This window comes from Macaca nemestrina, chromosome 4 (genome assembly GCF_043159975.1).
Source record: "Macaca nemestrina isolate mMacNem1 chromosome 4, mMacNem.hap1, whole genome shotgun sequence".
Lineage (NCBI taxonomy): Eukaryota > Metazoa > Chordata > Mammalia > Primates > Cercopithecidae > Macaca > Macaca nemestrina.
The window spans coordinates 156219909-156243130 of record NC_092128.1 but is presented as its reverse complement, the minus strand read 5'-3'; the positions used below and the strand labels follow the sequence as shown (position 1 = coordinate 156243130).

Sequence of the window (23222 nt, the reverse complement as noted above, 5' to 3'; positions counted from 1 at the left end):
GGGGGCCCGGGAGGCCCCGCGGTCGCCTGTCTCTGCTGCCCCAGCCCAGCAGAAAGTGAACCCGTCGTGAGGGTCAGCTTGGCCCTGCTGCTGGGGAAGTGAGGGGGTCCGTGTTCAGTACCCTCCAGGGGCAGTTCACGGGCCTGGCCCTGGGTCCAGAGGGGCCCCGTGGATTGAGGGACCTTGCCCTGGTGCAGTAGAGGGAGGAGGCGCCACCCTCAGCCCCCTAGAGCCTCCTTGTCTGCCCTGCAGGGCCCTGACATGTCCCAGCCCGGGGTGCGGCCCCAGAGCCGGCAGCACTGGCATTGCCCTGGGCCAGTTGGAATGCAGAGTCCTGGGCTCCACCCAGACCTGGGACCAGAATCTGCATTTTCACAAGATCCCTAGTGACGTGGGCGCACGTTGGAATTTAAAGGGCTTTTTTTTTTTTTTTTTTTTTTTTTTTGAGACGGAGTCTCGCTCTGTCACCCAGGCTGGAGTGCAATGGCTGGATCTCAGCTCACTACAAGCTCTGCCTCCCGGGTTTACGTCATTCTCCTGCCTCAGCCTCCCGAGTAGCTGGGACTACAGGTGCCGCCATCACGCACAGCTAATTTTTTGTATTTTTTAGTAGAGATGGGGTTTCACTGTGTTAGCCAGGATGGTCTCAATCTCCTGACCTCGTGATCCACCCGCCTCGGCCTCCCAAAGTGCTGGGATTACAGGCTTGAGCCACCGCGCCCGGCCTAAAGGGCTTTTTTAAGGATCAAAGTCTCCTGTGGTGACTACAGAAATCGCCAGAAGCCCGATTTTCAACCATTTCAGCTATCTAGAAGAGCCTGAACCCATAAAAGGGCTTTTCTATGAAAAGAAAGACAGTGGCCACCAAGCCAGGGAGGGTCACTCGTTAGGAAACAGTTCCCCTCGGATCAACGTGTTTATAAAGCAGGACACAGAGCCCGGTGCCCAGGCGAGCCGTCTGACAGGTGGAGGGGGCAGGTGCTCCACACAGAGGCACGGTCGGGCCCTGGGCCCCGGGTCGGCCCTGGCAGACGGCCCACGTTCCTCCACACCTGGTCATCTCGCCTCACAGGATAATCACCACGTCCTCCATCAGCAAGAAAAGCTCTCGCCCTGCATTCTCCACTTAATTAAGCAAGTGGGAGCCTGCGGTGTGGTTCAGAGAGAGTTCCATTAAAAGTGGTGCCTTTAATTTAATTTTGTTTTAAATTTAGCCCTGGAATGAGGGCAGGCTTTAGCTATGTGGGCAGTTGGCGGTGTGTGCCCATCAGCAAGGCGACGCCAGCCCCGGTCCCTCAGGGGCCTCTCCCGCCCCCATCACCGCAGGGCCAGGCAGAGCCCCCGGGCCTAGGGCTGGGTTTATTCGGAGGCAGGGAGACAGAGGCCGGCTCAGCCGCACAGAGCACAGAACCTCCCATGCCCCTTTCTTGCCAGGATCCTGGACTTCCGCCGGGTTCCTCCCGTGGCCGGCAGGATGGTCAACATGACCAAGGAGATCCGGGACGTCACACGGGACAAGAAGCTCTGGAGGACCTTCTTCATCTCTCCAGGTAGCCTGGCACGGGGGCCCATATTCATCTCTCCAGGTAGCCTGGCACGGGGGCCCACATTCCTCTCTCCAGGTAGCCTGGCACGGGGGCCCACATTCATCTCTCCAGGTAGCCTGGCACGGGGGGCCCACACCGAACCCACAGTGATGGGGCTTGAGTACCTCTAACTAAAAGAAACCACGTGCAGTGCCGTTCCCAACCCACCTCCCATGTAGGGTGCCCTGTGCCCCCTTCCACACCAGGTGCCGAACCACAGACAGCTTCAAGGTGGCACCATCACCATTTAACCGACGTCCTGCTGTGCACAGAGAGGCTGTTTCTTCTTCCATTTGTTTGTTTATTTTAACTGGTGAAACGATTCACTTTCGGGAGGTCCTAGCCTCTCCAGGGAGCCTTCTCCAGGTGGCCCAGCCAGCAGACCTCTCTGGGACCTGCCCACCCAGATTTAAACACACCCAGCAGAACCCCCGTCCTATAGCAACAGGGTGGGCGGCCTCCCCGGCCTCGGTGAAGCAGCTGGACTGTGAGCAGGGCTGGCCCCTGTCCCCAGTCCCTGGTGCCCTTGAGGGGATACAGGATGGCCTGAATGTCAGGTGGGAATAGATGTCTCTGTTGGTGCTGAGGTTTATAAAACCTTCAAGACTGTACGTGATAAGTACAGTGCACACATAAACACACTATTTTCTACTTAATTATCTACCCAGGTTGCTTTAACCCTGACATTTGGGCTGGGTGTGGTGGCTCATGCCTGTAATCTCAGCATTTGGGGACGCCAAGGGGGGAGGGTCACTTGATTTCAGGAGTTTGAGGCCAGACTGGGCAACATGGCCAGACCCCTGTCTACAGGAAATAAATAAATTAGCAGCCGTGGTGGTGCTTGTCTGTGGTCACAGCTACTCAGGAGGCTGAGGCAGGAGGATTGCTTGAGCCCAGGAGTGGAGGCTGCCGTGAGTGGGGATCGCGCCAGTGCCCTCCAGCCTGGGCAACAGAGTGAGACCCTGTCTCAAAAAAAAAAAAAAAAGAAAAGAAAAGAAACTGGCATTAGCGGCTCTGCCGAGGGCTCAGTCCTCCCCTCCGAGCGCCTCCCTTGCGCCAGGCCCCTGCTTCACAGCCTGTTCCCATTTCCACCGCTCACCTGCCGAGCTCTGGGACACTCCCCTGCCTGTTCTGAACTCGGTCCCCTACGTTTCCATCTTGAAGGTCAAGAGTGGTCCCAGCGGTGGTGAGTACTGCAGAATGAAGGCACCCAGTGGTCACCCCAAGATACCCTGCAGAGCAAGGACCTCACTGGGGAGGGGCCCTCCGGGTTGGAGGCTCTCGCTGTCAGGGGCCTCAGCTGCTCTCCTGGCCCGTCTGTTTAATTCATGCAGATAAAATCCAATTAGGGCCCCTGATTAGCTGCGTCTTCAGATTTGCTGGCACATAAAACCTTGACCTGAAAGCTCATTTTCTGCAGATGTTTCGGATCGATGTGCGGACTCTGCACTTTCTCTTAACTGCATTCATGAATTTGTCAGAACCAGGCCTCTGAATGCATGATTTAATTAAGTTTTGTTCCGTCAGCCGGGGCTCACCGAGATCCTCATTTGTTTTCTTCCTCTCAAAGCCCATTAATAAGAGAAAAATAGGACAGAAAGCTCCACAGAGGCAGGAAGAAGGGCTCCCTTCCCTGGTCCAGTGGTGCCTGGCCTCACATACCAGGAATCGGGGCAGAGGCAGAGCCTGAGTGTGGGGGTCTTTGAGGGCTCCCCGGTCCGCTGTGCCTGAGCCAGGCACACCCCAGTGATGGGGAACACATTGGCTCACAGATAATTCAGTCCCTGTTTGGATGGCTTGAGCTGTCCATCTTTTCTAAGGGGCTGAAACTCGCCTCCCCACCCTGGGAGTCCAGGGCTTCCTAAGCACGACTGAGCTCCAGCCGCTGTCAGCCGTTAGATGGACCCTGACCGCACCATCCGGGCACTGCCTCCTGCCCCACCGTTCACAGGACTGACCGCCCTGCAGCCCGCCATGCACACCCTGGTGCCCGCTGAGGCTGGGCTCCACCCCGGTGATGCCTGGATGCCTGACTGCTTCTTATCCACGTCTTTTTACAATTTTTTATTGCAACTTTTACAGTGATGGATTCCAAAGGTTCCAAAGACTAACATTCTCCATCCTCAGGTGCCAGCACCCTGTGCAGCGACGGCGGGAATTCCTCCAGCTTAGGCTTGATTCTCAGCATTGCAGACCAGGCTGTCAGTTCAGGACCGACTGAAAGAGACCGTCACAGGGTCAGTTCGGGACCGACTGAAAGAGACGGTCACAGGGTCGCGCAGGGAGGAGTCAAAGACACCCATTGATGCTGAGAACGTGCCCTGCCTGGCCCTTCTCCGAGCAGCATCTCCGGAACTCCTCACTTCACTGTAAAACGAGCCTGTGGGGGCAGGTTGCTCCCTCCCCATTTTTAAGGTCTTACTGAGTGACTGGGCACAGAGGCTCACACCTGTAATCCCAGCACTGGGAGGATCACTTGAGCCCAGGAGTTCAAGCTCAGCCTGGACAACAGAGCGAGACCCCATCTCTACAAAAAATGAAAAAAATCAGCCAGGTCTGGTGGTGTGCACCTGCGAGTCCAGCAACTCGAGAGGCTGAGGCAGGAGGATGACTTGAGCCCAGGAGGTCAAGGCTGCAGTGAGCTATGATTGCACACCACTGCTCTCCAGTGTGGGTGACAGAGTGAGACCGTGTCTCAAAAAAAAAAAAAAAAGAAGACTGAGTTGATTATCAGTCCAAGCAGGTGTATTAAGTCACTTCTACGTCCCATGTTGGCTGACGCTTGGAATCCCCAGGTCCTCAGCAGGCCAGGGACGGTGGTCACCGGAGCACCCCTGAGCTCTGCACTGCAAGTCAGCCGTCGACCACCTTTGCTGCCATTGCTGGAATCCCTTCTCACGTCTCCCTGGAGCCACCACTTTGATTACGCGTTCTGGCAGCTTCCCTGGCTACTCCTGGTTTCCGGATATTAGTTGCGTTTTCCAGGGCAGCGCAAGTTTCTCCCCTAAAATCCCAAGATGTCCTCGGCCGCCGGAGGCCCCAACAGTTTCGTCTCCCTGCCCGGACAGACGAGTCCTTGAATCTTCCACAGCAGCTGGGCCCAGCATTGCCGGGCGCCTCGGAACACAGCCCCCGGGACCCCACTGCTGCCACTCCGGCCACTCTGCCCTGTCAGTCCGATTTCTTCCAGAAGCCTCTATGAGCACTTGGCTTTCTCTAAAGCAGCAGGGAGCGGTGCAGGAGCCAGCCTGGATTCCTCTTCCAGGGAACAAAATCTGTTCCGATTCGTTTGCTCCACTTTGCTTTGCGTACGTCTCCCGACAGCGGATACCAGGTGACCTCAGAGGCTCTGCAGGAGCCCTGGGCACCTCGGAGGGCTGAGCCCACTGCAGACAACCCCTCGGCCTCCCGTGGCCTGAATGACCCTCCCGTGGGGTCAGTCAGAAAAGGGAAAATCCCATCAGCCAGGGCAAAGTGAGGGAACGAGAGGCAGCCCGGACTAGTGCTTGGGGAAAGTGGGCTCTGGGAGGGGGAAGCAGGAGGGTGAGCCCTAAGCAGCCCCCTGCCCCGCGTAGGGATTGTGGAGCTCAGGTTTGGAGAGGGCAGTTAGGATCCCAGCACCGCACAGCCGTGTAGGGGCCGGGCCGCAGTCAGAGCCTACCTCTCCTAAGCCCCAAACGCTCATGGAACTCCCTCCCCCACTTCTCATGTAAGTTACCATCTGCACATTGCACACATCCCAGAGGTGCACAGGTCGTCCACGCACAGCTTTGCGTTTCTGCAAGGTGAGCGCCCCCAGGACCAGGCCCAGGTGCCCCGCAGCTCCAGAAGCCACTCAGCCCGACACAGCCTGGACAGAAGGGTTTGCCATCACTCGCTTCACCTTTTTTCCTGCCACGGTGGCCTGGGCTTGGCAGAGTGGTCATCAGGACTCTCTCCAGTGCTGTGTCCAGCTTAAACGCACGTTGAAGGTGGCAAGTTTCCAGCTATGGACCCACTTCGCGCAGCCAGAGCCACTGCCCTAAATAACAGTGTTCGCTGGGCCCACAGCCGTCCAGGGTGGCAGGTGGCAGACGTCCGCCTTGCAAAACTCTCCTCCTGCCGGGCCAGCCCCCCGACACAGTCAGAGATAGGAATGGTCAGAGATGCTCCAGCCACAGGGTGAAGGGGCCGCCTTGGTCCTTGTCAGGAGCCACACTCTTGCCCGGCTTGCTCTCCAGGAGGCCAACCGTGACGCCATTTTTGGGCGACTGGAGGAGGCAGGATCTCTCCTGGGTGTGTCCGGGACCCTGGCTTCCTCCTTGCTGTTTGTGTCTTTTATTATTTACTAAAATGGAAAAGGACTCACACTCCTTCCTCCCAGAAAGCCCAGCCCTCCAAGTGCAGGGCAGCCTGCGTTACCTTGACAGCTGCCTTCCCACGGCTTCCTTGTGTGATTCCCAGCCCGAGATGCAGGCATTGCTGGGTCCCCCGGTTCCTGGGCGAGGGGCTGGGCACGGAGCAGGGAGGCACTCGCCCGAGGTCACACAGCTCAGGCCCCTTCTAACCCCACCCGGGAGGCCCCTTTAGTACCCGACTTGGATCTGCAAAGAGGAATGGCCGGGGGCCCGAGAAATGCCTTTCTCTTTTAACCTAATACCATGTGAAACCGGCTTAGCCGAGGACGGCAGACGCATTTTAAGCCTCCAGCCAACGAGTGCTCAGATGAAGATTTTGCTCCTGAAATGGAGCTCCTGCCCCGGGGGGCTGCCTCATCCGACTGTGGGCTGCTGATTAATCTGTATCAACACACAACAGGATTGCAGCTGGTCTTTCTTTGATCGTTCTTACAGTAATTACCCAGCGTTGGCACCGGGGAGAGGGGGCGCGGGAAAGAGGGGGCAGGCAGGTGATCGGGGCGTTGGGGCCAGACCAGCCGGGACCTGCCAGGTGCGTGGGGTGTGGTGGGGACCAGGGCGGCCTGGGACTCACCCCATTGCCTCTCAGAACCTCAACTTATTCAGCTAAAAAAGGGCAGCCCATACCGGCCGCCCTCCTGTTCACTCCGCTGGGAAGTGCCCTGCCGAATCTGTCTTCAGATCTCACGGGGAGCCTGCCCTGCAGCCTGGAGGCTCCAGGAACACCCCAAGAGACCCTTGGAATCACTCAGCCCGGCTGCATGGCTCAAGGAGGGACCCCTTTGGCTGAGACGTCAGCCGTGTGCTCAAATGGCAGAAATGCTGGGACTGGGGGTGCTGTGAGTGAGGTTCGAGGCTCTGGCCCCGACAAAACCACGTCCTCACCAGTTCTACAGCCCCAGACTTTCCAGCGTTTCTCCACACACAAATAAAGCATGAAAAACAATTCAGTCAGCAAATAAAGTCAGGAATAGCGCCGTCGGCCGGGCCTCCAGCGTCAGAGCAGTGAACCCCCATTGCTAGCGGGCCTGGACAGCTCTTGCATTTTTCTCATTACTTTTTATTTATTAAGGTATAATTCATGTACCATGAAATTTACCACTTAAAAGCGTACAGTTCCATGGCTTTTAGTATATTCACAATGGTGTGCCACCATCACCACTGTCTGAATCCAGAATTTTGGGGTCTTCCCAACCCCAAAAAGGAGCCCCGTTTCTGTGAACAGACCGTCTCCATTCTTCGCCCCACAGCCCTCGGCGGCCAGTCCCTCCCCCAGTCTGTCTGAATTTGCCTATTCCGGGCGTTCTGTATCAAGAGGGTCGTAGGACGCGTGGCCTCCTCTGTCTGGCCTCCTTCGTGGAGCACAGGGTCCTCGGGTTTAGTGAGGGCTTCATTCCTTCTCTCATTTCATTTCGTTTCGTTTCATCGTGCGGATGGAACACGTTCACCCCGCCTGTCCACTTCTCTCTTGATGGACATTTGGGTCGATTCTCTTTTTCGGCCGTGGTGAGCAGTGCTGCTGTGAGCATTCGTGCCCGAGTTTTTGTGTGGAAATGTCTTTTCTGCTCTTAGGGGTTTACGTGGGCGGGGAGTTCCTGACTCACACAGGGACGCTGTGTTGAATCCATCAGGGGTGCAGACCATTTCCGCCGCAGCTGCACCGTGTGCGCCCCGCCTGCCAGCAGTGCACAGAGGCGGCAGCTCCCCATCCCAGCCAGCAGCTGCTGTCCTCTGCTCTTTTGATGGAAGCCATCCCAGCAGAGAGGAGGTGGTGCCTCACTGTGGTTTTGATTTGCATCTCCCTGGTGACTCACGATGGCACCCGTCTCTTCTCATGCTTGTCAGCCATCGGCGTCGTCTTTGGAGAATCATCTGTTCAAGCCCTCCGCCCGTGTATTAGTTGGCGTTTCGTCTTTTTGTGATTGAGTGATGAGAGTCCTTCATACCCCCTCAATGCTAGATCCTCAGATGTACGGTTTGCGAACATTTTCTCCCATTCTGGGGATTGCATCTTCACTTTCTTGACAATACAAATGCATTTTTAAGCAACTAAACGTCAGCCCTAGGATGTCCATAGACCAACCCCTGATTTTTGAGGGGTCAGGCCAGGTTCTGCCTCTGGGGAGCTGTGTGGCCTCAGGAAGTCAGCTCTGTGGGTTCACTTTTCCATACCGTGCGGTGGAGGTGTTTGCTGGGATTGATGGGGGAGCTGTGGGTGAGTCCTGCCCGTGAGAAGCACCAGGCAGAGCCCGGCCCGGCCTTGGGGGCCGTGAGACCACAGGTGAGGACGCGGCCCCGTGTGGCCCGGGTAACCTGCAGCCTGTCCCTCCCCAGCCAACAACATCTGCTTCTACGGCGAGTGCTCCTACTACTGCTCCACGGAGCACGCCCTGTGCGGGAAGCCGGACCAGATCGAGGGCTCGCTGGCAGCCTTCTTGCCCGACCTGTCCCTGGCCAAGAGGAAGACCTGGCGGAACCCTTGGCGGCGCTCCTACCACAAGCGCAAGAAGGCCGAGTGAGTGTGGGGCCGGGGGCTGGCTCTTGGCCGCCCGGCAGCAGAGGGAGCTGGGTCTGGGCGGGCGTGGGACCGTCAGTGGCCACAGGGGTGGCAGAGATGGGTGCAGAGCCTGCTGTGCGATGCTGGCCTGTGTGAGACGACCGCTTCCTGATGAGACAGTGACAAAAGGCTTCCTTACTCCAGTAATTCCATGCACTTCCCTGACCTGGGCTGGTCTGCCCAGCAGGTCCCTCAAATTGGGGCCTCTCAGCGTTTGAGCTCTGCTCTCCCCGCTGCCCCTCTCCTCCCTCCTGCGGGAGAAATGGCCCCTGTTCTTTCCACCCCGTGCTGTCCTCGTGAGTGTGGTGTCCAGGTCCTGTTTCCCCACAGAGACCCTGCAAAAAACACGGGGCCCAGAGCCGAAGGCAGCTCCAGGTGGGGTCACCCCGGGGCAGGGCAGAGCGACCCCGTCCCCTCCCACACCCATGCTCCCGCTGATGCAGCCTCAGCACTGCGGCCGAGGCAGGTCCATCTGCAGACGCCAGGGTCCCTGTCCCAGTGTTTCTCCTATGCTCCTCATGGCGCACCGGGCTCCCCGTCTGCACAGCAGAGCCCGGCCGTCTCACACTGGCTCCCTGCAGGTGGGAGGTGGACCCTGACTACTGCGAGGAGGTGAAGCAGACACCGCCCTACGACAGCAGCCACCGCATCCTGGACGTCATGGACATGACAATCTTCGACTTCCTCATGGGTACATCCCACAGGGGAATGGGGTCCCCGTGTCACCCACCCTGCGTGGAGTGGATGCACCCAGGGCTCTGCAGGGCATGGTCCGTGGCGTGGCCCAGCTGTGGTTCCGTGGCCTGGGGAGGGGTCAGATTGCTTAGAGGTCACACTGGGAGGAGGAGACGCCGCTCTGCAGGGCACAGAGGCCTCTGAGCTACGCAGCCTGGCTTCCCACAAGCTGTGATGGTTTCTGCTTCTTTCCACAGGAAACATGGACCGTCACCACTACGAGACATTTGAGAAGTTTGGGAATGAAACGTTCATCATCCACTTAGACAATGGAAGAGGGTGAGCCTGTCCTTGCCCTGCACACCTGGGGAAGGGGCAGCCGCCTCCTGGCCCAGCTACCTGCAGCCCAGCCGAGACACCGGGAAGTGGGGAACAGACCCTCCAGTGGAGGGATGGGAATGCCACAAAGGCCCATCTTGGAGCCACATGCAGGGGGTAGCCCCGAGCCCCAACCGGGACGGAGGGCCGCCCCAGGAGCGGGACCTCCGAGGCACAGGAACGCTGCAAACCAAGTCCTAGCAGACCTGGTGTTACCTGGGAAACAGAGGCTGGGAGAGGCTGCTGGTAGGAAGAGCAGGACTGTGCCGAATAGACGGGCCTCTGCCCGCACGTGGGACCTGGAGCCAGCCTACCGGGGATAGACAGCCTCTGCATCCCCCCTGCGGCTGCTGCTGGCCTGCCACGGGTGGTCTTGGGCGGCACGATGGTGACCAGGGAGGGTGACCCCTAATAAACAAAGCACGAGGCGAGCAATTCGGGCAGGAGGACGTCCATTCCCAGGCTCGGAGGTAATTCGGGCAGGAGGACGTCCATTCCCAGGCTTGGAGGCCTCAGAGAGATGGGCTTTGGGCCCCAATAGCTTGTGTGTGTGGCTGCAAAGACGGCTCCACGGCTAAGCTGTGGGCTGATGCTCCCTGGAGCCATCTCAACTCGGCTGCCTGGGACCCTTCCCCAGGCCAGAGGCCAGGACCCCACATACAAGGCTGGAGACGGGCGGGGTGGACCCACTGCGGAGACGGGCGGGGTGGACCCACTGCCTGGGGTGCTGGAGACCGATGGGGTGGACCCACTGCCTGGGGTGCTGGAGATGGGCGGGATGGACCCACTGCCTGGGGTGTCGGGGACAGCCAGGGTGGACCCCTGTCCCGGCTCCCAGCCCAGCAGCCTGTTAGGAGCCTTGTACAGAGGCCCTTGACAATTCTGCTTTTGTTCTGGAAGGTTTGGGAAGTATTCGCACGACGAACTGTCCATCCTGGTGCCGCTACAGCAATGCTGCAGGTACAGCCCCTGCCGGAGCCGGCTCCAGCTCCACCCTCCTCCCCACTACGCAGGAGACAGAGGAGGCCACGGCCTTCCCCACCCCACCCCGGCCATTACACTGGGAGAGGAAAGTATGATTCCTCTTGAATTCAACCACAGCCCCGAATCCAACCCACACCCTCACTCTGCTGCCTGGAGGCGCAGACCTCACCTGCCCACCCCCACAGGCCCATCCAGCACATCTGTGTCCATCCTACCACCCCAGTTACAGAGAGGACTCGAGGCCAGGGCAGACTCTGACTGAGACACAGAGACCTTGCTTCCCCGCGCGGCTGCCGGACTCTGCCATTGCCACTGCCACCTTCTACCAGGGTTCAGGCCCCCTTTCCCCCCTCTCATGGCTGGGGACGCAGCCTACAGGGCAAATGCTTTGTCCTTCTCTAACGAGGCATCAGAGCACCCATGTTGGGCAAATGCGCCGAGTTGGGGTCAGTCTCCTGGGTGAGCGGGCCGTCCTCCTCACTCCCCATCCTCCTGCCGGACCCCTCTGGGAAGTACGCCGGCCACCACATCCTGCAAGGGCACCCTCATCCCTTGTGCAGATGAGAGGCCACAGATCACCCTGGAGCAGATCACACAGCCCAGTGACTGACGAGGCGTCAGATCGCAGGCCCCTCTCTCGCGGTCTCTCTCATCTCTGCTGTCTCTGTCTGTCTCTCTGTCTGTCTCAGTCTGCCTGTCTCTGTGTCTCTTTCTGTCTGTCTCTCTGTCTCTCTCCCTTTCTCTCTCCCTGCTTTCTCTCTCTGTCTCTTTCTGTGTCTGTCTTTCTCTGTGTATGTCTCTTTCTCTCTCTTTCCGTCTCTGTCCCCCTCTTTCTCTCTCTGTCTCTTCCCACTCACTCTCTCGATCTCCCTCTCACTGTCTCTCGCTGTCCCATGGCCAGGCATCTCCCCTGTCCCGTGCCAGGCCTGACGCCCCTCTCCTCCCCAGGATCCGGAAGTCCACCTACCTGCGTCTGCAGCTCCTGGCCAAGGAAGAGTACAAGCTGAGCCTGCTGATGGCCGAGTCTTTGCGGGGGGACCAGGTGGCACCTGTGCTGTACCAGCCACACCTGGAGGCCCTGGACCGGCGGCTCCGTGTCGTGCTGCAGGCCGTCCGGGACTGCGTGGAGAGGGACGGGCTCCGCAGCGTGGTGGAGGATGACCTGGACACTGAGCACAGAGCCGCCTCGGCGAGGTAGTGTCCACCGGCCGCCGCACTGCCCGGGACGGAGCCAGAGGGGCCGGGCCTCCCAAAAAGCGCACGTGCCCGCGCCCGTCGTGAATTCAGTGAATTCAGAGGCAGGACGAGATCAGTGGAGTCGGGAGCTGCTGCCTCGGGAGGCGAGGCTCCCCAGGTCTAACAGGACACATTTTGTCAGTGTTCGACCAGAAAAGGTTTGGAAGGAGGCGCTGTCTGTGCTCACGGACAGAGGCGGCCGGCGCCCGAGGCATTCCATCCTTTCTGTAGGGAAAGGAGCCTTTATTTACTATTTTGTATTTATATATGATGAATAAGTATATAAACAGAAACGTGTACACAGACTCCAATCACCTACCAAACCAAACACGAGGGCCGCCCTCCCCGGTTCTGGGGGCCCCTCAAGGCCACGTTCAACCCTCAAGTGCTCTCACACTCGGGACCTGTTTCAAGTCAAAACTCTTTCTCCTTCCTGGGGCCTCGGCTCCTGGAGGGCTGGAGGGTCTCGTCTGAGGATGGGAGGAGGCTCTCGCTGGACGTCTGGCCTGTGCGCTGGTGGACGGATGCCCACGTGATTTTGGAGGACCTGATGACCAGGCGTCCTACGAGTCCGCCCGCTGGCCCACTGTGCCCATCTGGGACTTGACTGCAGATGATTGGTGCAAGCGTGTCCTGCAGGGCTGGCTGTGCGCAGCTGTGGGTTGACCTTTGCAGAGTTTTGTGGAATCGTTTGCAATGTGATAAAAGTGCAATAAAGGTACAGCAGATGTGTGTCGGCCTCACGGGGCGGGTCCCTCACACCCTGGTGCGTGGCTGCCTGTTCACCCGCTCTCCAAAAAGCCAGTCCTGGAACCAGGCATGGCTAAGAGTCAGCATTCAAGGTGGCCTGGACCCAAGGCCTGCTGGAGCCGGAGGGGGCTGCCTGTCAAGCCCTGGTGCAAACAGGCCAGGTGAGGCCCCGCCTCCAAGACAGGGTGGTCGGTCCTGGACTGCTCTCAGAGGATGGGGCCGCCACCCAAAGCCGCGGCGGCCCCGAGGGCACCCCCTGTCAATAGCCCTGGCAAGGTGTGACTCCTGGTGTTCCAGCAGGACTGGGCAGCCATGGCTGGGTGCGGCGGGGCAGCTGCTCCAGGGCTGTGGTGAGCGAGGGGCGATGTGAAGGGTGCCAGCCCCTTCCCACTGCAGGCCTCTGCCCTGGGAGCCCCTGGGAGGCCCCTGGGGAGACTCTGGGCTCCTTCCAACAAGCCCCAGGAAGGCCCAGCCCCGGAGGGAACAAGGAGAGCTTGTGGGCCAAGGGCGCCGAGAGTCCCGGAGGTGAGAGTGTGGGAGTCACAGCTCCTGGGGGCAGGGCCCCCGCTCCTGAGCCGTTTCGTCACGGTCACTCCCGAGCCGCTTCCTTGTGGCCACTCCTCACCGTGTGGCCACCGTTCTCTGTGCTGCACGCCCACCAAGCCATCAAGGTCAATCGTTACTCGTCTCTGAAGCAAAACTGCAAGGTTGATTTTATTTTTCTGGTTTTACAGATGGAAAAACTAAGTCTCAGAGAGGGAAAGCCTCCCAGTCCCTACATCAATTTAGGTTCCTGGAACAGCCCACCCAGTGCCTGAAGCCCCATGAGCTGGGAAGAGGTACAGAGGCCCCACCTGGACCCCCAAGTGTCCCGGGGCTGAGTTGAGGGTGGGGCAGGCTCCCCCGACGGCCAGACTCGCAGAGGACTGCAGACCCCTCAAAGGAAACAAGCGGACGACGTGAGGAAGCCCTCCAGCAGGTTCCCCAGCCTCCCTGCCTCAGTGCAGGGCCCAGCCCTCCCTGGAGCTCAGCCTTCCTTCCATAACCGTCCCACACATCACCTGGCCCCGGCTTCACAACTGCACTTGCCACACACTCAGCTCTGGCCTCTTGCCATTTTCTCCCAGCCGAGGGACTCAGCCGACCCTCGCCTCTTCTTCTCCCTGCCCTGAGGACCCCCAGAAGCTGAGAGGAGTAAGGTGGGGGCTGCAGAGATGGGACTGGGCTCCCAGGTCAGAGTCTCCTTTGCTGGCACTGTGTGAGGGGCAGAGGCAGGAGCCGCCATCCTGGCTGCCACCTGCCCAGGGTCACATGGCCCAGGAGCCCCAAGAAATCAGCTGTGGGGCCGGTCACTGTGGCCCCCTCTTCTAAGAGTCTCTGCATACACTCACCTGTCCATTCCACAAAGTCCCTGACACCCATTGAAGCTGTGCCAGGCTGGGTGCAGCACGGCCTGAGAGGCTCAACTCTGTCCTCATCACCATCGCCTTGCAGAGCAGTGGGAGATGCACAGTAAATGCACTGACGGGTCACAAACAGGACCCTGCACACGGCAAGGAAGGCGGTGAGGGCAGAGGATGAGCCGGGCAGACACTGTGTGTGGGGCAGCCAGGGAGGCACTGTGGCCCCATCATTCAGTGGCTGGAGGTGGCCCCACCATGTCTCTGCTTGGGACTGAACCAAAAGAGGTGATTAAGTGGCATGAGGGTTTGGGTGGCCCCAGTCCCATCTGACGAGGGCCCTTATGAGGAGACCAGGACACACACAGAGGGATGGCCCTGTGAGGACATGGAGAGGATGACGTCCATGAGCTACGGAGAGGCCTGGAGGAACCAGCCCTGCCACGCAGTGACCTCGGACTCCAGCCTCCGGGACCATCTGTGGTTGAAGCTGCCCCATCCATGGTGCTGTCACAGCGTCCTGAGTGGAGTCACGCAGCCTCCAGGAGGGGCTTCAAGGGGCCTGAAGGAAGGGAGGCAGTGATGCCAGGAGCAGGGCCGGGGGCACAGGTGGAGAAACGCAGTGGCTGTGCCCACCCTGCCATGTGGGGCTGGTCCAGAAATGCTAATGTCAGGACCCACGACCATGATAGAATTAAGTTAGTGTTTAAACAGACATGCCCCAGAGTCTGGACTGAGAGGGGAGTGCTCCACACAGAAGCAGTGGTCGCCATCATCCGGCCACCACCGCCAGGGTAGCAACCACAGGGGAGGGAAGGTGCGCAGATTCTAGGGCCCGGGAGAGACCAGCAGGACCTGCTACGGGACTGGAGGCGGGCAGAAGAGAAGGAGAAAGTGTGACCTCCAGGACCTGACTTCGGCCAGGGCATGGGGCACCCTTCACTGTGGGGTGTTGGGGGAAGACCCAGAGGGGCAGAGGAGAGGCGTGAGGAGTCCCCGCAGGCACCAGATGACAGCAGGGCTGGGTATAAAACGTGGTGCTGCCAGCACGGAGTCAAAACACTGAGGAGGGCGGCACGAGGCCCATGACAGCTCATGCACTGCTGGAGTCTGGGTAAGTGGAGGGACAGCAAGGGTGGAGCTGATGGTCCAGACAGAGTGGCCGGCCCTTGCTGTCCACTATGGAAAGACACACAAGCACCATCACACGTGTGAGAGCCTTTGGCATGAGAGACACAAAACCACAGGGAAACACGTGGCGTGGAGACTGTGCTGAGAGCAGAGATGTGGAGACAGCAGAGATGAGGAGATAGCAGAGAGTGGACGAACGAGGAGGGCGTGGGGTGGCTGGGGACAGCGTGAGGTCCAAGGAACAGGAGGGGCTCTCATGCACCAGCATGGGTGGAGAAATGAAACAGGATGAAGCCTGGACAGAAGGAACAGGAGACGAGACTGAGGAAGGTACCAGAGAGCAGCGAGGGAGACCAGCGGCTGGAAAATGAGAAAACAAATCCAGAGGCCCCAGCAGCAGCCGCAGTGCTGACCAGCAGGGGGCACACGGCAGAGGCGCAGAAGCCACAGCAGTCCCAGTGCTGACCAGCAGGGGGCACACGGTGGAGGCACGGAAGCCACAGCAGCCCCAGTGCTGACCAGCAGGGGGCACACGGCGGAGGCGCGGAAGCCACAGCAGCCCCAGTGCTGACCAGCAGGGGGCACACGTGGAGAAGAGGAAGCCACAGCAGCCCCAGTGCTGACCAGCAGGGGGCACACGTGGAGAAGAGGAAGCCTCAGCAGCCCCAGTGCTGACCAGCAGGGGGCACATGGCGGCGGCGTGGAAGCCTCAGCAGCCCCAGTGCTGACCAGCAGGGGGCACACGGCGGAGACGTGGAAGCCTCAGCAGCCCCAGTGCTGACCAGCAGGGGGCACACGGCAGAGAAGAGGAAGCCACAGCAGCCCCAGTGCTGACCAGCAGGGGGCACACGGCAGAGGCGTGGAAGCCACAGCAGCCCCAGTGCTGACCAGCAGGGGGCCCACGGCAGAGAAGAGGAAAGGGCAGCACCCCAGTGCTGACCAGCAGGGGGCACACGGCAGAGGCGTGGAAGCCACAGCAGCCCCAGTGCTGACCAGCAGGGGGCACATGGCGGTGGCGTGGAAGCCGCAGCAGCCCCAGTGCTGACCAGCAGGGGGCACACGGCAGAGAAGAGGAAGCCACAGCAGCCCCAGTGCTGACCAGCAGGGGGCACACGGCAGAGAAGAGGAAGTGAGGAAACGGAAAAAGAGGGTTGACCTGAGCTGAAGGACATGAACTTCCAGATGAAATAGTCCCAGGGCTGGGCATGGTGGCTCAGGCCTGTAATCCCAGCACTTTGGGAGGCTGAGGCAGGAGGATTCCTTGAGTCCAGGAGTTCGAGACCAGTGAGACTCCCCCATCTGTACAAAAAAATACAAAAATTAGCCAGACACAGTGGCTCACACCTGTAATCCCAGCTGCCCTAGAGGCTAAAGCAGGAGGATCACTTGAGTGCAGGAGGTCGAGGCTGCTGTGAGCTATGATTGCACCACTGCACTCCAGCCTGGGCGACAGAGTGAGACTGTGTCTCAGAAAAAGAAAAAAGAAAAAACTAATAATTAAAAGTAAATAAATAATCCCGGTTTCAAACAGAATAAAAGGAAGGTCAGCAGAAAGGCCAGGACGGCCTGAAGGAACTTCAGTGCTCTGGCATGGGAAGTTCCCAGGTGAGGAGAGCCTAGTTCCAGCTCCGGAACTGGAGCACTTCTGCTTCCCCCACGGGAGGGCTGGGGCTTCGAGGCGGAGCCATCACTTCCGGACACCGGGCCAACGGACCTCCCTGCAGAAGCACAGAGGTGAGGGCATGAAGTCACGTTCCACACACAGGATCTAGACACGGCTTGTGGCCTATGCACCGGAAACCAGGATGTGCATCAGGGAGGAGGAGGAATGGGGCACAGTAGGGGGACAGAGGCCCTGAGTCGCTGACAAGAGGACCCCCAAGGGGAACATGGAGACAGAAGCAAGAGGATCCTGCAGAGAGGGGTGGGCGCCCACCCAGAAAAACAAGCCGGGGAAGAAGTGAGGCTCCTGGTACGGCCGGGACGCCGTGGCTCAGCCATAAGTGCGGCCACAGATGCATCATAACAGGAGCAGCCAACGTCATTTTTCCATAAAGAATGTGATATCACCGTATTGGGGAAGGGAATGTTTGAGTGGGGAGATGTTGAGCTGTGACATAAGCCTGTTATTTGGAAACACGGAGGTAAATACAAAAATCAAACACACCCAGCAAAACAAAGAAGGTGATTTTCTCTGGGTCCTTGCCAGGGGCAGGAGGGGCAGGGCCTGGTGCGTTTCATGATTGCAGTGCCATTTCAGACTTTTTAAACACTATTCACTGGCGTGGTGCTATTTCAGACTTTTTAAGCACTATTCACTGGTTTGATACAAGGTCAGAATGCAGTTTGACACACCCACCATCTGGGTCAGAGCTGACGGCCTCCCGGGGAGGGGTCAGCTCGGCCCCACGGCAGCCCTAGTGCACACCCATAGTGAGGCCTGAGTTCATCTTACCTGCTTTGCTCCTCACAGTTACTCAGGGGTAGGAATCGTGGCCCCGTGTGCCCACGTCACAGCTGTGTAAACCGGGGCTCAGATGGTGGAACGACTTTCTGAAGCTCAACACGGACAGTGCCTGCGTGTGGACCCTGCCCTGACAGCCCTCCTCTTCCCACGTACCCGAAACACCTACGCCACACACAGAGCCACCCACCTGCAGAATCAGGTGGTACAGAGAGGGGACGGGGGCACGAGACCGAGGGCTGAGGAACAAAATGAAGAAAAAGGGCTTTCAATTAAGTTCTTTCCCTTGGTGCGGGCTGCTTCCCATGGAGCACTAAGCTGCCGCTTTGTCCGCAAGTAGGACAGTGTCTTGCCAGAGGGATCAACAAGAAGCGTGGGGGTTGAAATTCAAACATGATTTTTTACAAACCAGGGGAAAACCTGGGATTTCACTCCATAGAATTGAGGGTCAGAAAGGGGGCGGCTCACAAGGGGGCTTCTGCCTGGCACTGGGATCCCCGCCCCTGAGCCACTGGGGCCGTGCACCTGGCAGAGACCACGGGGCTGAAGGTGGGCACCACTTTTCTCTGAATTAAAGTAAATGAATGAAGAAATAAATAAATACATGAATGGGGGCTCGTGTGTGGCCCAGCCCTCCAGGGCTACAGGACAAGACCTGAAGAATAGGCTGCCGGGGAATGCAGGTGGTGGACACAGCCCAGCCCGGATGCAGAAGCCTGCTCTGGATACGCAGAGAACACCGCCCACCCCAGCCCACAGCCCACAGCCCACAGCCCAGCCCAGCTGCAGAAGCCGTTCTGGACACACAGAGGACACCACCCACCCCAGCCCACAGCCCAGTCTGGTTGCAGAAGCCTGCTCTGGACACAGAGGCCACTGCCTGGCCTGAGGCCACGTCACAGAAGGGCAGGGTTCTCGGCCTGCCCAGGGAGCTCCCTGGAGGCACCTGCACCATCCTCACCTGGGAGTGAGTTCCATATGCAGATTTCCGGGCCAGATCCCCAAGCCCAAATGCAGAGGTCGAGGGCAGAGTCCTTCAGCCGGCTACCCAGGGGGCCTGGACGCAGGGGCTCCCAGGCTGTCCTTTTGGGATTCACTGTTCAGTCCTTCCCCACCCGCTGGGGGGTCCTCCCCAGAGTAGCCCCTGACTGCACAGACACCCTCGGCACACCTGGCCTGCAGCCAGTCCGTTCCACAGAAGCCCCACGCCACTGTCCCCCAGGAGGGCCTTCACTAGGGCAGATGACAAGAGAAGGCTCCAGAAGCCTCTGCCTGCCCAGCTGGGCCTGAGAGGGGCGAGGAAGATGGATCGGCCCAGACCAAGCTGTTGTCTGAGGAGCAGAGTTCCAGTTCCCAGTGTATGGAGGATGCGGACATCTTCCTGTGCACAGAGGGCTCTGCTGACCCTTTCAGTGGGCGGGAGGGAAGGTCACCTGCATTTGGAAGAAGGGGCTTGTGGCTGGCCACCTGCTGGGAGGGCGTCCTCCAGAAGGGAAGGCATTTGCTCCCACCCTTGCAGCTTGTCCTGAAGTAGCCCCTGGGAAGAGTGGGAGATGAATTAGGAGAGCCCCAGAGCTGCTGCTGTGTGGGGTCTGGGCGTGACGGTGCTTGCTGGGCCCATATCAGCCATACCCCTAGCCCAAGTTGCCCAGGTCGGGGACCCAGCTAGGCTTCTGTGGGGGGCTCCAGCCAGCCAGCCCCTTCCCAGAGCACCTGCCCCTCTCGTCTCTGTGGGTCCCAGGGCTCGGCCGTCCTGTGAGCTGGAGGGACCCGCAGGTCCGCAGGTGAGCTCAGGCTCCTGGGACACCTGCTCATGTCTGGTCCGCGTGCTCCATCTAGAGGACAGCTGGGGGAAAGCAAGAACCGGCGTCCGTCCGTGTGAGGGGCGGCCCCAGCTGAGAAGCAGGTGTCTGTCTCATCCTCAGCGCCCAGGGTCAGCGTGGCTCCACCACCTCCCTCAGCCCAGCCCAGAGCCCTGACCGCAGGAAGCCTGTGCGTCGCCCGCTCCCACCTCCCCAGGACCCAGCTCAGTCCTGGCAACTCCATAACTTCCTGCCAGGTAACTGGGTTCTTCTTCAGTATGTCCATTCTGAATGAACATTGGGCAAGTTCAGTACCCTGCACACCAACACGCCTACGACAGCCTGCCTTAAAACGTGGAACCGGAAGCCTGCAATTGCCCTGGAGGGCAGCGGGAGCTGTTGCAGTCCCCCGGCCTTCTGGAGCCTCTGAAACCCCCCGCACGCATGGAGCCTTGGGGCCTTGGCATGGCTGCCCACTGGAGCTCTGCCCCTGCCCAACCCCTTCACTTCGTTAATTCCTATCCTGACACAGCTCAGACGTTTCATCCGGGAGGATAGTTCAGGCACACACCACCACACCCAGCCAATTTTAAAATTTTTCATAGAGATGGGGTCTTTCTATGTTGCCCAGGTTGGTTGTCTCAAACTCCTGGCTTCAAGTGATCCTCCTGCCTCAGCCTCCCCAAAATGCTGGGATTCCAAGCATGAGCCACCGTGTCCAGCCCCGTTTTCTAAATAAGATCACATTCTGAGGTTCTGGGAGGACATGAATATCGGGGGCACACATTTAACTCACTACTACCTTCCAATCCAGATGAATTTTATCTCTTGTTCATAGCTCAGACCATTTTGTTTTCAAGCGTGCTGTGAGTCTTAATGAGGATAGCAAGTGCCACTCCCCATTCAGAGTAAACCATCATCTCATTTAGAAAAGACAGAGTACATTAGATACAAAAACTCAAAGATGTTTAGATGTGATTGTGGCAGGGACACAAATCAACTGCAAATTGCAGCTGTCATCCAGGGCAGATTTCCCGAAGAGACGCTCCCTGTCTAAACGGTAAGAAACATTTATTAGAACTCATGGCTATGGTGACTTCCAGATTTGGGGGAAGTAAAAGGCCATGATTGGTGTCCCGCGAGGCACAGAAATCCTTATTTCTGAAGAAAAGCTGCACACCAGCCAGGGTGGCTGAGAACCCTGTCCTGAAGAACAAATCCAACTTTCCCATCAGCTGCGCCTCAAAGAATATGAACATAAATAGAGTCTCACTCCCTACATCCCAGGCCAAAGGCCGCAGCTCAAACCTGCACAGTCCTGAGTTCTGCCTGGCCCAGTGTTTATGTATTGGCCACATGCGGAGATTCTGAGATGAATGAGAGACACATCTGTGTGTCTATAAACTCAACGCGTGTTTGCTGAGTGTCTACTATGTTACAGGAAGTGCCCTTGATGCTGGGACGGAATGGGGAGCAAGACAGGCTCTGTCCTCGGAGGCCGCCGTCCTGGGACACGCCAGCAGGTCAGGGCAAGTGCATGAAGGCCGTGGGCTTCGGACTTTATCGGCGACAACCGGGACCGCTGGAGGATATTCGGTAAGTCTCTGGAGTGCACACAACGGAGGTTCTCCTCCTGTCTCCTTTACACTTTCCTGGCCACTGGAGGATGGCTCAGTGGGCCCTGAATCCCTGCAGTCAGGGCAGACCATTGACTTTGGTGTCTCGGCCTCAATTCATGAGACTGCTGAGTCCAAGATGTGACTCAAAGCTCTGCCCTTGCCCCTGGACTCAGTCGCTCCCTCCCAAGGCTTAGGCTGCAGGGGGCTTCTCCATTCTCCGCCCTCCTTCCCTGTCCCCAGCTTGCTTCGCTGGTGGGAAAGGCAGGGAGGGGGCCGGGGTGCTGAGTAGAACCTTGAAGCTGCCTCCGCGGTCTGGTCCAGCAGTGCATGAAGACCCTCCTCTCATTTGGGGTCATCTTCTCCTCTGTCTGGTCCTGGAGGGGTTTGGGGACCTTCCTTTCTCCTGAAGTCATTTCCTCCTCGGTCTGGTTCCGGAGGTTTCTGGAGACCCTCTTTTCTCCTGTGGTCATGTTCTAGCTCTTTGCACCTCTCCTCTCCCCAGGGGCTCACAGAAACCCCCTCCATTCCTGGTGGCCGTGGAAGCCCCATCTTAGCCCGGGGGGCCCAGAGCTCACCCTTGGCCTCTCGCTGCTGGCCACTCTCCTGGGCCTCTCCTGTCCTTCCTCTCCTATACGGCATCCATGGGAAACACTCGCCCAGCAGCTGCCCGGGGAGCCTGCGAGGGGCAGCCGTGGCAAAGCCACCCTCTCCTCACCCACCTTTCTTTTTATTTACTTATTTATTTTTTGAGACAGAGTCTTCCCCTGTTGCCCAGGCACAATCTCCAGTGGCACAATCTCAGCTCACTGCAACCTCCACCTCCCGGGTTCAAACAATTCTCCTGCTTCAGCCTCCCAAGTAGCTGGGATTACAGGCACCTGCCACCACACCCAGATAATTTTTTGTAGCTTTAGTACAGATGGGGTTTCACCATGCTGTTCAGACTGGTCTCGAACTCCTGACCTCATGATCCACCCGCCTTGGCCTCCCAAAGTGCTGGGATTACAGGCATGAACCACTGCGCCCAGCCTCGGCCACCTTTCTTAGCTGTAAGTCAGGGCCTCTGGGCCTGATCCCCACAAGGACCAGGGGTGAGCACAAGGACACCCACAGTGGTACCCGGGTCACTCGGATCCTCAAGGATATCTCTCAGACCTCCTGCCAGCTCCAGCTGGCCAAGGGGCCCAGAGTCTTGGTCTGGTCTTCTAAATACCCTTTGTGAGTTCCTCATGGGGTGAGGCTGGGGCGTCTGCCTCTCAGGCACTCAAGAAATTCCCACTGTGTAATCTGGGGCCTGTCAGAAGTTTCTGTAAGGAGGCGAGACCTCTGCCTTCCCCAAGGAGCTGGCAGAATGGACGAGGACATCTTCCCCCATCTCCAGCCTCCCCAACCCCAGCAGCCTCTCCTGCCCTCTGGCCCAGAGGCAGAACCTCCCACGGCCGCCCAGGCTGGCCAGCAGCCACTCTCATTCCCACAGACCTGCGCCACAATTCCTCAAGGTCCGCTCAGCCTGGGCGAAATTCGTTTGTTCTTTAATTCCCTTCAGGGAAAATTTGAAAGTCTGCAAATTGAGTTTCCTGCTTCAAGAACAAAGAACAACAACAAAACACACACACACACTAAGTTGGGGGCGTGTTTTAGATTAGAGAAGAACAAGTTGATGGAACAATCAGTGCAATATGTGATCTGTGAATACTTGGATCTAAAACTAGATAATAACTTTCACAGGCAGAGGCAGGAGGATCGCTTGAGACCAGGAGTTGGAGACCAGCCTGGGCAACATAGCAAGACCCCCATCTCCTCAAAAAATTAGAAGATTAGCCATGCATGGTGGTGCGCAGCTGTGGTCCCAGCTACTGAGGAGGCTGAGGTGGGAGGAGCCCCTGAGCCTGGGAGTTGGAGGCTGCTGTGAGCTATGATTGCACCACTGCACTCCAGCCTGGGGTGACTCCGTCTCAAAATATTAAAAATAAATAAATAAATAAATAAATAAACAGAAGGATATTTCAAAGGACATCGTGGAAACAACTGGACAAATTTGCCTGTGGGCTATACGTCAGTGATAGGACTGTGTTGACGTCCCATTTCCTGGGCTTGGCGCTGTGTCCATGGAGGAGACTGTACTTGTCCTTGGGAGAGGCAGGCTGAGGTCTTCAGGATGAAATGTAAAGGCATCTGCAACTCACTTTGAAATGTTTCAGCAAAAAATACTCACCAGGAGTTCAAGAAGATGACTAAATTCA

At 58.3% G+C, this 23222-nt stretch overlaps 2 protein-coding genes across 2 annotated transcripts in view; both read left to right on the top strand.

The window, feature by feature from the left end:
* The window catches only part of LOC105483434 (FAM20C golgi associated secretory pathway kinase), a 67910-nt gene extending 55365 nt beyond the window's left edge, over positions 1-12545 (top strand). The window contains exons 5-10 of the mRNA XM_011744344.3: positions 1435-1550; positions 8318-8498; positions 9122-9231; positions 9473-9554; positions 10494-10553; positions 11526-12545. Coding sequence (XP_011742646.2) covers positions 1435-1550; positions 8318-8498; positions 9122-9231; positions 9473-9554; positions 10494-10553; positions 11526-11775 — 799 coding nt within the window. The 3' untranslated portion in view covers positions 11776-12545. The remainder of the gene's footprint in view (positions 1-1434; positions 1551-8317; positions 8499-9121; positions 9232-9472; positions 9555-10493; positions 10554-11525) is intronic.
* Positions 12546-12664: 119 nt separating this feature from the next.
* On the top strand, positions 12665-18757 carry LOC139362968 (uncharacterized). The gene is given in 2 exon segments (XM_071095483.1): positions 12665-15487; positions 15802-18757. Coding segments are annotated over 2 exon segments (285 nt in total). The 5' UTR covers positions 12665-15382; the 3' UTR covers positions 15982-18757.
* Positions 18758-23222: the final 4465 nt, after the last annotated feature.